This window comes from Apus apus, chromosome 3, assembly GCF_020740795.1.
Source record: "Apus apus isolate bApuApu2 chromosome 3, bApuApu2.pri.cur, whole genome shotgun sequence".
Classification (NCBI taxonomy): Eukaryota; Metazoa; Chordata; class Aves; order Apodiformes; family Apodidae; genus Apus; species Apus apus.
In genome coordinates, this window is record NC_067284.1 from 44,166,651 (window position 1) to 44,178,916 (window position 12,266).

Sequence of the window (12,266 nt, forward strand, 5' to 3'; positions counted from 1 at the left end):
GGCAGCGCCGCGCCGCGCTCCTCACGCCGCCGTCATGACGTCTGCGCGCGCGCGCCGGCGGGGGGCGGGGAGGGGAAGGGGGGGGGGGAGAGGGGGGCCCCGCGCTCGCCGCGCGCGGGCTGGCGTCACGTGCGCGCGCCGCCGGCCGTGATGGCGGTCGCCGCCGCCACCGCCTTCCCCCGCGATGGCGCCGCCGCCCCCGCCCCGCTCTCGCGAGAGCGGGCGGCCCCGCCCCCCGGGCGGCGGGGCGGGCGGGACGTGCTTCCCAACCCCCCCGGGAGCGGGAGGAGCTGTCGCTCTGTCCCCCCCCAGGAGGGCCCGTCACCCGGGCCTGGGAACATCTGCCCTCTAGTCCGGGCGGGTGGCAAGCTGGTGAGTTGGGAGAGCGGTTGTTAGTTAGGGGGGGATAAAAGGCAGCGTTACAGGGGGGAAGAGGCAATATCAGGTTGAGGTTTGTAGTGGAAACGGGTGTTTCCCTCCCCGGTGCGGCTGTCGGGGGGGGACGCCCGCCCAAGGGGAAGGCAGCTCCTCAGGCCACGGAGCACTCAAAACGAGGATGACAGGAAGTCTGGGTCGTAAAATGACTTAAGGAAGGGGTTATTTTGCAGGGCATCATAAAAACCGGTGTTAAAGAGGTTAAGCAGCAATAACAGGTTGACGTTTCTGATTAAAACAAGTGTTTCCCGCCCCGATGTGGCTGTAAGAGCTGCCACCCTCCCAAGGTAAAGACAGTTCCTCAGCCTAGGAAGCACTTAAAAGGAGGAGCCTGGAAAAAAATCTGCCCTTGGGTAAGACAGCTAATAAAATGGTGCCTTAGGAAAGAGGCTATTGGTTAGGGCATGGTAACTGGTATTGAAGAGGTTGAGAGGCAATAAGAGATTGACATTTCTAATTAAAACAGGTGTTTTCCTTCCCAGTGTGGTTATAAGAGCTGTCACCCTCCCAGGGTAAAGGTGCTTCTTCAGGTTGGGAAGCACTTAAAACAAGGATGACACGGGGCCTAGAGAAGTCTGCATCTTGGCTGGGTAATAATTTTTTTCCTTAGAAAAGGGGTTATTAGTCCAGGTGTGATAAAAAACGGTATTAAAGGGGCTAAGGAGCAATAACAGGTTGACAGTTTAATTAAAAACAAGCCTCACCAGTTCCTCACCAGTGTGGTTATGAGAGCTGTCACCCTCCCAAGGTAAAGGCTGTCACCAGGCAATTCCACAGGCTGGGAAGTACTTAAAACAAGATGACAGAGAGTCTGGAGAGCTCTGCATCTTAGCTGGGTAATAAAATTACTTAGGTAAGGGAGTATTGGTCAGGGCATAATAAAAAGCAGTGTTAAGGAAGTTAAGAGACAAGAACAGGTTGACATTTCTAATGAAAACAAGTGTTTCCCTCCTCAGTGTGGTTGTAAGAGTTGCTGCCCTCTCAAGGTAAAGCCCGTCACCATGTGCTTCCTCAGGCTAGGAACCACGTAAAACAAGGAGCCTGGAAAAATCTGCCTGTTAGCCAAGACAGATTACAAAATGGTCACTTAGAGAAGGCCTTATTGGTCAGGGTGTGATAAAAAAACGTATTAAAGAGATTAAGAGTCAATAACAGATACAGAAGTGTAAGAGATTAAGGGAATATACATTTTTATTAGCATCTTTTCAATGGCTATTGTTCTGTTAGAAAGGAGGAAATGCAAAACTCATTAAGAAATCCTTAACAGAGGTATGGAAAAAAAGCTGAAGAATGTTATTGAAGCCAGTAATGAGAAAAACAAAACATGAAAAACCGAATCTCATAATGTTTCTTTTGAGAATTCTATGGTAAGAGTTTAACTGTGTGCTGTACCCTGCACCTCCAGCAGCTCTGGCTGGATCCCCACCAGATGCAGGCTGGCATTTCCCATCTTCTGGCAGCTCCCTGATCCAGTAACGCTGGCCACAGCCCTCAGCATCCCTCTCTGTGCACCTTGTTCTGCCTTTCCAGTCCATTTCATCCTCTTCTGCAGTCCCATGTCTCCATGTTCAGTTCTTTGACCTCAAGACAATCTTGTCCAACTCAAATAGCATCAGCTCCAGATGTTGTCACCTCATCAGTTACTCCATAAACTTTGTGTGCCTGTTTCCAACACCACTGGCACCAGGATGGAGATGTCCCACCTGCTAGCTCTCTGAGCCAGCCTTTTATCCTTGCCCCACTTCTGCTGATGCTCAGCAGTTTGGAGTCCCAGGAGGAGCTTGTTTGTTGTTCTCCAACCATTTTAATGATCTTTCTTTTAACATTGTCTTTTGAGAGACTTTGTCAAAACTTCCTGGAAAAATCCCAAGTAAGTTGCATCAACTTATTTTCCTTTATAGGCAAGTCTCCCTGGCTTGCAGGGCTTTTCGGGACAGATTACCCTCTTTTTCCAGTGCCAGCAATCCTAGCAAAAACTGAAATTAAAATAAAGAGAGAACACCCACGGTGGCTCCCACTTGGAAGAGACATTTTTCCCCTTACATGGAGGTGAAGCATGGCCTCCCATCCATGAGGAAAGAGCTGTCTCTGTGTGTACTCACACACTAGGCTGAGACCTGGGCAAGATGAGAAGGGCAGGAGGTCACAGCCATGTTCAACCAAGAATCCAGTTGATCACACAAGTCCAAGGAAGCAGAGCTGTTCTGAGAACCAGCTTTTTGCAGCTCCAGGACTGAAATAGGCTCCAGGGTGTGGGTGGTGGCCTCAGATGGGCCTGGTGGGGGCCATTTGGTCTAATTAAGGCTAATTAGTCACATTTCTGTTGTGTGTAGCCCAGAAGCCAATGCCCAGAGGGCTCAGCACTGTCTCCCAAGGCAATGGGTGAAAAGAAAAAAAAAAAAAGGGATTTCAAGTTACAGACTAAAAGCCTGGCTGCTGCTTTTATTGCAGCATGTGCAGGTGCAAAAATCCCTTTTAAACCAACAAAAATGTGTCGGCTGGAGATTGTTTAAATATCCCTATGCCTGGTTGCCATGTCAGGGAAAAGGTACATGTTCGAGAAGCTCCCGAATGGTTCCTTTTTTTTTTTTTCCCAAATTATAACTAAATTTGGCAATAGCATCTTAACAAATTCCGCAGCACGCGCTCTCAGATATCACAGATATCCTGGGATCTGGGGAATGGTGCGACGAGCATAGTAACGTACTTAGCAACCATAACAAACAAAAACGTTGTGGGTCAGCTCTTCCTTTAATCCCCTAACGGGATTAATAAGTGTTTTGGTGGGTGTGCTTTCACTCCAGTGAGGATCCGTACCATGGTGTGGATCTGTGGGGTGGGAGGGGACACGGCAGTGCTGATGGACGTGCTGTGCTCCAGGCACAGGCTTCCTGGGGATTCTGGGTAATAAAATTCAAATTTTTAACCTGCACTTAAACATAACCTGGTGTTCCCTTGTGTGTTAAAGAGACAATTATAATTCTTTTGTTTGCAGGGATGTGTCTCATGTCGTGAGGGGAAGCACAGGGATGCTCGGCAGGGAAAAGCCCATCCGGAGTGTGTTTTGGAAGGTGGATGATGAGGAGGAGGAGAAGATGGGACATGAAGTTGTGATGGCCTCCTCTCGCCCCTGCCCTGGTAAAGAGGGTGGAGAGGAGAGGGAAAGATTTCCCATGCAGACCTCAGAAATTCCAAGGCGCCATGTCACCTTGGCGGGTGCTGCATAGCTTCCCTCCAATGCCACTTCCACACAAGGTCTTCAGCTTTGCATCCTCACCCCCCAGCCATTTGTGGTGACAAACTGCAGCTTTAGGGCTCAGGTGGGATGTCTAACCCCTTGCAGGGCACATCTGGAGTCAGCTGCATGGGGGACTGCTTACCTTCAGCCCTCCAAAGGGAAGCAGAAGCAAACCAGTTCTTTTTTGGGCTCCAAAATATTTTTATCCCAAAGAGAAGTTGTATTTACCAGGGCCAGAAGAGCCTCTCTCTGCACATTCCAGGCTCAGGAAGTCTGCAAGATGCTGGGGAGGGAGAAAAATAAATCTCCTTTAGTCAGCTCAAATGCTGGCCAGTGGTTTGCAGCCCAGTCCAGACACCAGAGAACCAACCTTAAATCTTTCTGGGCTGCAAGGGAGAGCTGCAGCCAGTAAACGCTGGGAGAGATGGCTGAGCTCCCTGGCCCTGGTTCTGGGCAGAGAAGCAGTTGGGAAGACAGGCACAGCTTCCCAAGTCCCGGCAGAGTCCCAGCCCAACTGGGAGAGGGGAAACCAGTTCACCCTGGCCTCGGGAATTAGGAAAATGTGAGTTCAGGACTATGTTGTGAGGAAAAGCCTCCAGTGCAAAGGTCCAAGTGCCCATCTCCAGTCTCATTAGCTGTTTAAAGCATCAGACAGAAATTCTTCTGCCCCATCAGGGATTTATCCTCTTAATTCCTGCTTTTCAGCACCTGGAGCCTGGCAAAGCATGGAAAGAAAAGTGCCATCAGTGCAAGGGCAGTCAAATGCGTTGTTCACCCATCGGAGGTGCCACAGGTAGGAATGGGCAATGGAGAAGGCAGATGTAAGGCACCAGGAGCTGCTCCTGGCACGTCCCAGTCTGCTCTTCTGCATCTCCTGGAGGAGCACATCCCTACACACAGGAATATCTTTATCATTCCTTAAACAGGGTAAGGGCCCATTGTAGAAGCATGTCCAACCGCCGCCAGGCAGGCGCTGCTCTGGCAAACCACCAGCTCTGGGCTGCCTGCTTCGTAGCCTTCTTTCTCCTAACCTTATTTTCTTTCCCCAGAGCTGTCCATCTGTCTTCAGCTTTTCCTAAAAAAATAAAACATTCCTTTTCATTCCAGCCCAGCTCCTTTCCTGTTAGGCTTTGTGTCTTCCAGAAGCAATTTTCGGTGGCGTACGAGGACACGGCCAACCGCCTCCGCAGCGCTGCTGTCTTATCTGGGGCTCTAATTTAAAACACCCGCAGGACCGAGTTCACAGGGATAACTGCTCCCTGTCCTGGATGAAACATGGCTTGGCTAGGGCCTGGGTAGCTCTGAGGAAAACCTGTGGCCTGCTGCTCGGGGGCATCCTGGGATGCAGGTGTATGGTGGAATGGTCCAGTGGCATGTCCTGCCTGTTCCCTGTCCCTCTAAAAAGCCTTCTCCTTCCCCGGTTGCATGGGGACACCACCCCCCACCCCAGGATTAACAGGGTGTCCTCAGCAGGACACAGGTGCCCGCCTGCCTAGGGAAAGGACATCTCAGCCCCCTTTGAGGGAGGCAGCATGGATTTGCCCCACTAGCTGCTCCCTTCTCTCCTGACGGTCCTCCTGGACTCTGTCCTCCTGCAGCCAGAGGTCTTTCCCTGTGGATCTCCATCTAAAGGTGGACAACCCCCAGGTCTGTAAGCTGCTGCGCTCCTGGAGCTGCGCCCCCTCTCCTCCACCAGCCCTGCTTTTAGCAGAAGCTCCACTTTCAGAAAAGCATTTTATTTTAAATTTTGGCTTTTGTGTGTGTGTGTGTTGTTTTGTGTTGTGTTGGTTTTTTTTTTTAAGAAGCAAGCCTGCTGGCTTTTCTTTTCCCTCCCCCAGCACAACCCTGGGATGCATTTCCCTGCCCAGCTCCACCGCCCAGCCAGAGTGCCCGCCAACCCAAACATCCTCCATCCGCCGTGCCTGGGTTCCAGCAGCCCCGTGCAGGCAGCAGCACTGAATGTCCCTCCTTGTTCTGCAGAGAGGTCCTGCCCCCCTCCCGAGATTCTAGGGAAAAGCCATACCCCCTAAACAAACCTGGGAGCTCCATCCAACATGGTCTCCTTGGGAAGTCTCTTCCCCTGGGGCAAGGAGAAGAAAGGATTTTTGTAGGTGCCTTTTTTTTTTGGGGGGGTGCAGTGGCAGGCTCCTTTTCCTCAGGGCCTCCAGAGGATCCTCGGGAGGGGACAATCCTCAAAAATGAGCCAAAATAAAAATAATGGAGGCAAGTTCTTGCTCCCTGGCCCCTGTATCTTCCCTGGATAGCTCTGGGTGAGCATCAACCCCCCGGCTGCACATGTGTCAGTTAATTAGTCTACTCAGAGACTACGTCATTGTTTAATTGCACTAAAACCAGAGTAATGGAGAAACATGCATAACGTCGGGGGTGTGTTAACATGCATAAGCACTGCTCAAGGAGCAGGTCCCGAGGGGGAAGAGCGTCAGCCCGGAGTGGTGTCCAACCCCCATCCCCAGCACATGTCCCCACCAAACCCCGGCTATTCCCAGAGCTGCTTCCACACCTCCGGCTCCCTTGGCGCCAGCACCAAGTGCAGCCGAAGCCTTCCCCGAAGTGATGGAGCTGAAGCATGGGATGGCACCGGCCCATCATCTGCAGAGCCCTGGGACTTCTTCACACAGCAGCAGCATCCTGCTCACCAGGAAAGGCACACAGAGGCAGCCAGCTCTCACAGGGATGGATGGTCAGGGATTTTTCCAGTCCTGATCAATCCCATGGGCTTTTCTTGGCATCCCAAGGGGAGTGGAGGCATGTTTTTACAGGGCTGGGGTCAGTGCAAGCAAGCTGGGGCCAGCAGGGAGGAGAGTGGTGGCCACTATGAGCCTCCCTCCTTCTGCATGCACCAGATTAACTTCTTTCCTACAGAAAAAGAGGAATTAAAAAGGATTCTAGCTGCTGTTTTCTGGGCTGTGAAAGTGCCGAGGCTGTGGGAAGTCATCCTTCCAGCACCCTGGGGGAGAAGGATGCTCTGAGGGCAACCCCTGCATCCCGTGTCTTTTGCATCTCATTTGCTTTCCCTCCCCCCACCCCAGTTGTAAAAGCCACCCAGGCCAGAAGAACCTGAACATGGAGGGGAGGATGGTCAGCTGCCAAGGGGCTGCCGTGTGGGACATCAGCGGGAGCTCCCATTACCCCCCTGCCTCTGGGGCTCAGCGATCCAGGTGGAGCAGGGACCGTTGGTGCCAGGGAAGCTACCACCCTGGCTGCCACCTCCCCTAAAACTCGTAGGCAGAGACGAAGACAGTGATTTTGGACACGTGCTTGGCCTGGAAGACACGATCCAGGTATTCCGACATGTCCACATCCACCTGGATGGTCTGGGGACCCTTGAGGCTCTGCACCAGGATGAGCTCCCCGGTCTGCCGGTCTGAGCGCTGCATGACGAAGTGGCCACGGTTGTTGCCCCCCACGATGCCAAAACGCAGGCTGTCGGGTCCTGGCCGGCCAGGCGCTGCTGCTGTGGCCATGCGGAACAGCGGGGTGGGCGTGAGCAGGTTGGATGGCAGGGGAAGGTAGTGGAATGAGATGGTTTTGGGAGCTTGGTGGCACGACCGGCTCTCCATCGGGCAGGGGTTACGCTCGCACTGGCTGCAAAGGCAAAAATGGGGTGAGGGGGAGGTTCAGAGAACCTCAGGAGGGGTCCATGTCCCCCGCCTCAGTGGTATCAGCTCCATGGGGATGCTGCACGCGAGTTTTTGGGACCCAGCACCCAAAAAAAACCCCCAAAACATCCCAAAGCAGGGCCACATTTTGCACTCCACAGCACTTACAACAGGGAGGTTTTGACATAGGTGACATTGCCGGTGGGCGGGGGGCACTGGGGGCTGACACACTGGAAGCTCCCCCCTGTGTTGATGCAGGTGGTTCCCCTGGTGCAGTTATCCTGGGACAGGGCACACTCGTCAATGTCTGCAAAACAAGGAAGGGGCAAACTCAGCAGGGACCCCAAACCTACTCCACCAAGGGCTTCCTTTGGGTGGAAAATAGGCAAAAGTGCCTTGAAATGGGTCAGACATCAAATATGACCAGAATATGGCTGAAAACACCTGAAATCTTGGTTCTGTGCCTGCTCTCTTCTCCCCAGGCCAGCAAGAGTTAATGGCAGTGCTCTCACAGCATGAGGGCAGCTTATTTGCTGGACTTTGCTAAGTTGTTGGGAAACACCAGCTCTTTTTGTTTACTAAACATCCATGTAACCACTAACAGACCAGGCAATAAAATCGGGAGCTTTAAATGCAGATATTTGCTGGGAGCTTTAGCAAGATGCTGTGAAACTCACAGAGAAAAGGCACAAGTGTCAGTTTTCTTACCATGAACTGCCACAGTCAACACATTAAAGAACCAAAAAAAGCCCTGTTTTTCAGGACAGTTTCATACAAGCAGTTCTGGCCATCCACTATCCCAACATGTTCTGCAGTTCCCCTGTATTAGAAGTAGAAAGCTGCCAGCCTCCCAGTTGATCCCTTGTCACCTAATTCTTTCTTTTTAACACTGTTTTGTCTTTCAACTTGAGGACATCTCATTTGCATGGGACAGCTCAGCCACCACCAAGGGGTTCCCTTGCTCTTTTCATAGAATCACAGAATTATTAAGGTTGGAAAAGACCTCTAAGATCATCAGGTCCAACCATCAACCTAACACCACCATGCCAACTAAACCATGTCCCGAAATGCCATGTCTACACTTTTTTGAACACCTCCAGGGACAGTGACTCCACCACTTCCCAGGGCAGCTGGTTCCAATGGTTGACCACTCTTCCAGTAAAGAAAGTTTTCCTAATATCCAATCTTTTGGGGCAAGATGTGGCCCCCGAAGCCTCACAAATGCTTGAACCTTCACCATTTTCCTCCCTTCTGCACCCAGCCTGGGAGCTACCCGCCGCAGTTTTTGCATGCAGAATTGCTTGTGTACAAGGAGGGGAAAAAAAAGGGGGAAAAAAATAATTTTTTAGGAAAAGCAATCGTGAAGTTGGGAAAAAGTGGTAAATGGCAGGTTTTTCCATGCCCCTCACCTTCACAGCTCTTGCCGTCGCCCAGGAGGACGTAGCCCTGGGGGCAGGCGCAGCGGTAGGAGCCAGGAAGGTTGACGCAGGCGTGGGCACAGAGCCGGGGACCCCCCTCCCGCTTGTACACCTCACACTCGTTGAGGTCTGTGGAGAGAGACCCAGGGGAGCAGGTGTCGGGCTGAGACCACTCCCCACAGCCCAGCCCTCTGCCCCTGCACCCCCCTCCCCGGCACGGCTCACCCTGGCAGAGGCCGTTGGCAGCTGTGCCGCTCATGTGGAAGCCGGGGTCGCAGCTGCAGTGCTGGGTCCGGTCGATTTGGGCGCAACGGGGCTGGCGGCTGAACGCTGGGTCATCCGTGACACTCCAGGCCGGGGGAGCTGGGGGGAGCAGGGGAGAAGACATGATGGGATGGGATTTGAAACGAGGTGAGGTGACAAAACGCACCCGGAGGGTGGTGGGTCACCCACCCATCTGTGCCTGGTACTGGCAGGTGGCTCCGGTCCACTGCTGGGGACAGAGGCACTTGTACTGGTTCAGCCCCTCCAGGCATGTCCCACCATTCTGGCAGGGGCTGCTCGAGCACTCGCTGATCTCTGCAAAAAAAAAATCAAACAACACAAGTGGCCACATTTCACAGGTGCCCCATCCTTGAAAGTGTTCAAGATCAGTCTGGATGGGGCTTGGAGCAATCCGGTCTAGTGGGAGGTGTCCCTCCCCATGGCAGGGGATTGGGATTGGATGACCTTTAAGGTCCCTTCCCACTCAAGCCGTTCCATGATTCTATGATTTTATTTGGGGAAGTGAGCCACAGGAGCACTGCATGCACATGGGTGCTTTGGTACCCCATGGGCACATCGTAACCAAGGATTTGGCTGAACTCGAGACACCAGTGGTGGCACTGCCATGATTTGCCACAATGCAGGGAGCCACCATAGCATCAGTGCCTTTCCCTTCTCGCTTCTGCCACTGCAATTTCCAGCTTTCCTTCAGGATGAGAAGCCTTGAATGACCAATGGTGCGAGCCATAGCATCCCTGGCTGTCTGGGATTCAGGGACAAGCTGTGATACCTCCATGTTTGGTGAAACCCCAACAGAGTCCTCCCTGCCATGTTTAAATAAACCCAAATGACACCCTGGGGTGCAAAGTGGGCAGCCCGGAGCTGTACCTGTGCAGTGGGGCTCCTGTCCACTCCAGCTGCCATTGGCCTGGCACGTCCGGGTGCTGGAGCCCAGGAGCTGGAAACCCGGGTTGCAGGTGAAGTGAACTTCGTGCTCCACCAAATACTTGGTGCCAAACTTCTTCCCATCCACTGGGGCTTGCAGGGCAGGGCAGGAGGCTGCAAGAGCATGGCGGGGAGGGAGTCAATGTCCAGGGGAGTGCTTTGAGGGAGCATTGGCTTATCTTTCCTGTCCCCAGCTCTACTGCAGTTCACCCAGTTCCTCCAAGACCTTCTCTTCAACTTATTTTCCTCAAATACTGGGCAGCTGAGGTTAGCTGGTAACATCCAGCCCCACAGTGGGACTGAGAATCACCAGCAAGGTGTTTGGTGGCATTTTTGCCATCCCTCTCCTGCTCTTTTGCTGGAGACACGGTTTTACAGCCCCACTTGCCTCCAGTGCCTTGCCAGGAGCTCTCTGCTTCACAGCTAAAGGCTTTTGAGCCTCTTCATGTCTCACCAGTCTGGAAATGTGATGGAATTCACAGGCACAAATTGTCAATATGGATACAGGTATCTCTACCCAAGGAGATGCCCAAACCTCTACCCGTCTCAGCCTTGAGCACCCCCACCTGCCCATCCCAGCATCTTCCAAGGCCCTAGAAACAGCCAGTGGGACCCAGGGAGGACTCACCGGCTGGCAGCTCAGGGGTGGCTTTGGCCAGGGAGGCGTGCAGGGTGCTCAGGCGGCTCTTCATCAGGCGCAGGCCCTCAGTGAAGCGTGTCTCCTGCCCCTTCACCAGCTGCTGCATCTGCCGGATGGTGGCCAGGAGCTGCTGCCTGCTGAGGCAGCTCTGTCAGGACAGGGTGGATACTCAGAGAGGGGACAATGGCTCCAGTCCCCACGCCAGCTAGGACCCAACCTGTTGCTTGGAAGTGGGAATGCTCATGCAGGAGCTCTGCAGCATCAAAGGTCCCCTGAGATAACCTGATTTTCTACTTTTCCCACCCATTTACACAGAGGCAGGAGGTTTTTTAGCCCCTTCAAGAAGTCCTCAGCTCAGACGTCCTGTCCTACATCTCAGTGGGTGACACGGCACTGCAAGCAGGGCTGCAATCACTTTGTTAGCCCTGGGAGAGATGCCATAACTCGTGTTCCATCCTGCTGCAGCTACAGCCCTGTCCCACTTCCACATTACAAAACAGGAGGAAAACAGCAGTCTTGTGAGTTCTGCTGGGGCCAGGAACACTGGTGGGACTCCTGCCTGCAAACCAGTGGCTACCACGGGGGTGACTCACGCAGGACACCAGCATCATTATTATAGGTTTCCTGCAGAACTTACTTAAAAACGAGGAAAAAGAGCAGGAGCTAAGCAAAGCCAAGATGGTTTTAGAGCTCAGAGATTCACGGAGTGCACAGAGGGGGCAGGGAGAGCACACAGGCTCTGAGGGCAAATGGGGGCCGAGCAGAGCTGCTGGGCACCAGCCCAACTGGCCCAAGGGATTTGCTTTTCCCCCAGCCTCACTGTGCAGGGATGAAGTTCTTCTCTTTCCCGAGGGCTTACAAAGAAGAAAGAAAAGCCACCCCCAAACCGTGTGCTGTCCTCAGGGAGGTTTTGGGGGGGGGGTCACGGGTTGCCGGTGGGGATGAGCCGCTCTTTGCCCGCAGCTGCGGGGTGCAGGGGAGGGAGGCAAAAGCAAATAGATGCCTGGCACGCAGCTCCCTTTAATAAACAGCTCTTTGTTAGCCGGTTTTAACTTCCAGAGCCGGCGGGAGCGCTGGGCGAGATGCTGAACCGCACCAAACCTCGTCTCTCCCCGAAAAATGAGAGGCTTTCTCACCCCCGGTGTGGAAGTGGTGACTTAAGGTGTGGGATAAGGAGGGAAAAGGAGCCCCAAAGAAACTCGGCCCGGTTTAAGGCCGGGTTAAGCCGTGTTTAAGCTCCCCGCCGGCGATGCCCACCTGTTTGCCGGGGCCAGAGCAAACACGCACCGCACCAGGGTGGGGGGAAAAGAAGAGAGAAGACCCCCCCACAGCGGAAAGCCCCTCCTAGGGGTCCCCCGCCCTCCGCGCCCCGCTCACCTGGGGGGCCGGAGCCGCCGGGAGCAGCAGCAGCAGCAGCAGCAGGAGCGGGGCCAGCAGCAGGAGCGGGCGGCGGACCCGAGCCCCCGGCATGGTCCGCGGCTCCCCCGGGCTCTGCCGCCCGCCTCTCCCCGCCCCGGCCCGGCCTCCCCCGCTCCCCCCTGCGCGGGACAGGACGCGGCGCTTCCCCGCCCCGGGGAGACCGGTCCCCTCTCCCGCCCCCCGCCCTTCCCGGCGCGGCTTTTTCCAGGGGGATGCTCCGGGCATCCCCGAGCCACCGCCACCTCCTCTCGGGACACCAGGCAGGGCTCTGTCCCCTGCCAGCATCC

At 54.1% G+C, this 12,266-nt stretch overlaps 1 protein-coding gene and 1 long non-coding RNA gene across 2 annotated transcripts; one reads left to right on the plus strand and one right to left on the minus strand.

Moving 5' to 3' along the window:
• Positions 1 to 265: 265 nt before the first annotated feature.
• Positions 266 to 4,779, plus strand: LOC127382530 (uncharacterized). Its single transcript, XR_007888972.1, has 3 exons — positions 266 to 372; positions 3,431 to 3,573; positions 4,379 to 4,779. It is a non-coding gene; the product is annotated as an uncharacterized LOC127382530 (long non-coding RNA).
• A 1,681-nt stretch (positions 4,780 to 6,460) lies between these two features.
• FBLN7 (fibulin 7) lies at positions 6,461 to 12,032 on the minus strand. Its single transcript, XM_051614274.1, has 8 exons — positions 11,938 to 12,032; positions 10,549 to 10,708; positions 9,864 to 10,034; positions 9,165 to 9,290; positions 8,937 to 9,074; positions 8,703 to 8,840; positions 7,462 to 7,600; positions 6,461 to 7,279 (listed from the first exon to the last, which is right to left on the minus strand). The coding sequence occupies exons 1-8, from the start codon at positions 12,028 to 12,030 to the stop codon at positions 6,907 to 6,909; spliced, it is 1,338 nt and encodes a 445-aa protein (XP_051470234.1). The 5' UTR covers positions 12,031 to 12,032; the 3' UTR covers positions 6,461 to 6,906.
• Positions 12,033 to 12,266: the final 234 nt, after the last annotated feature.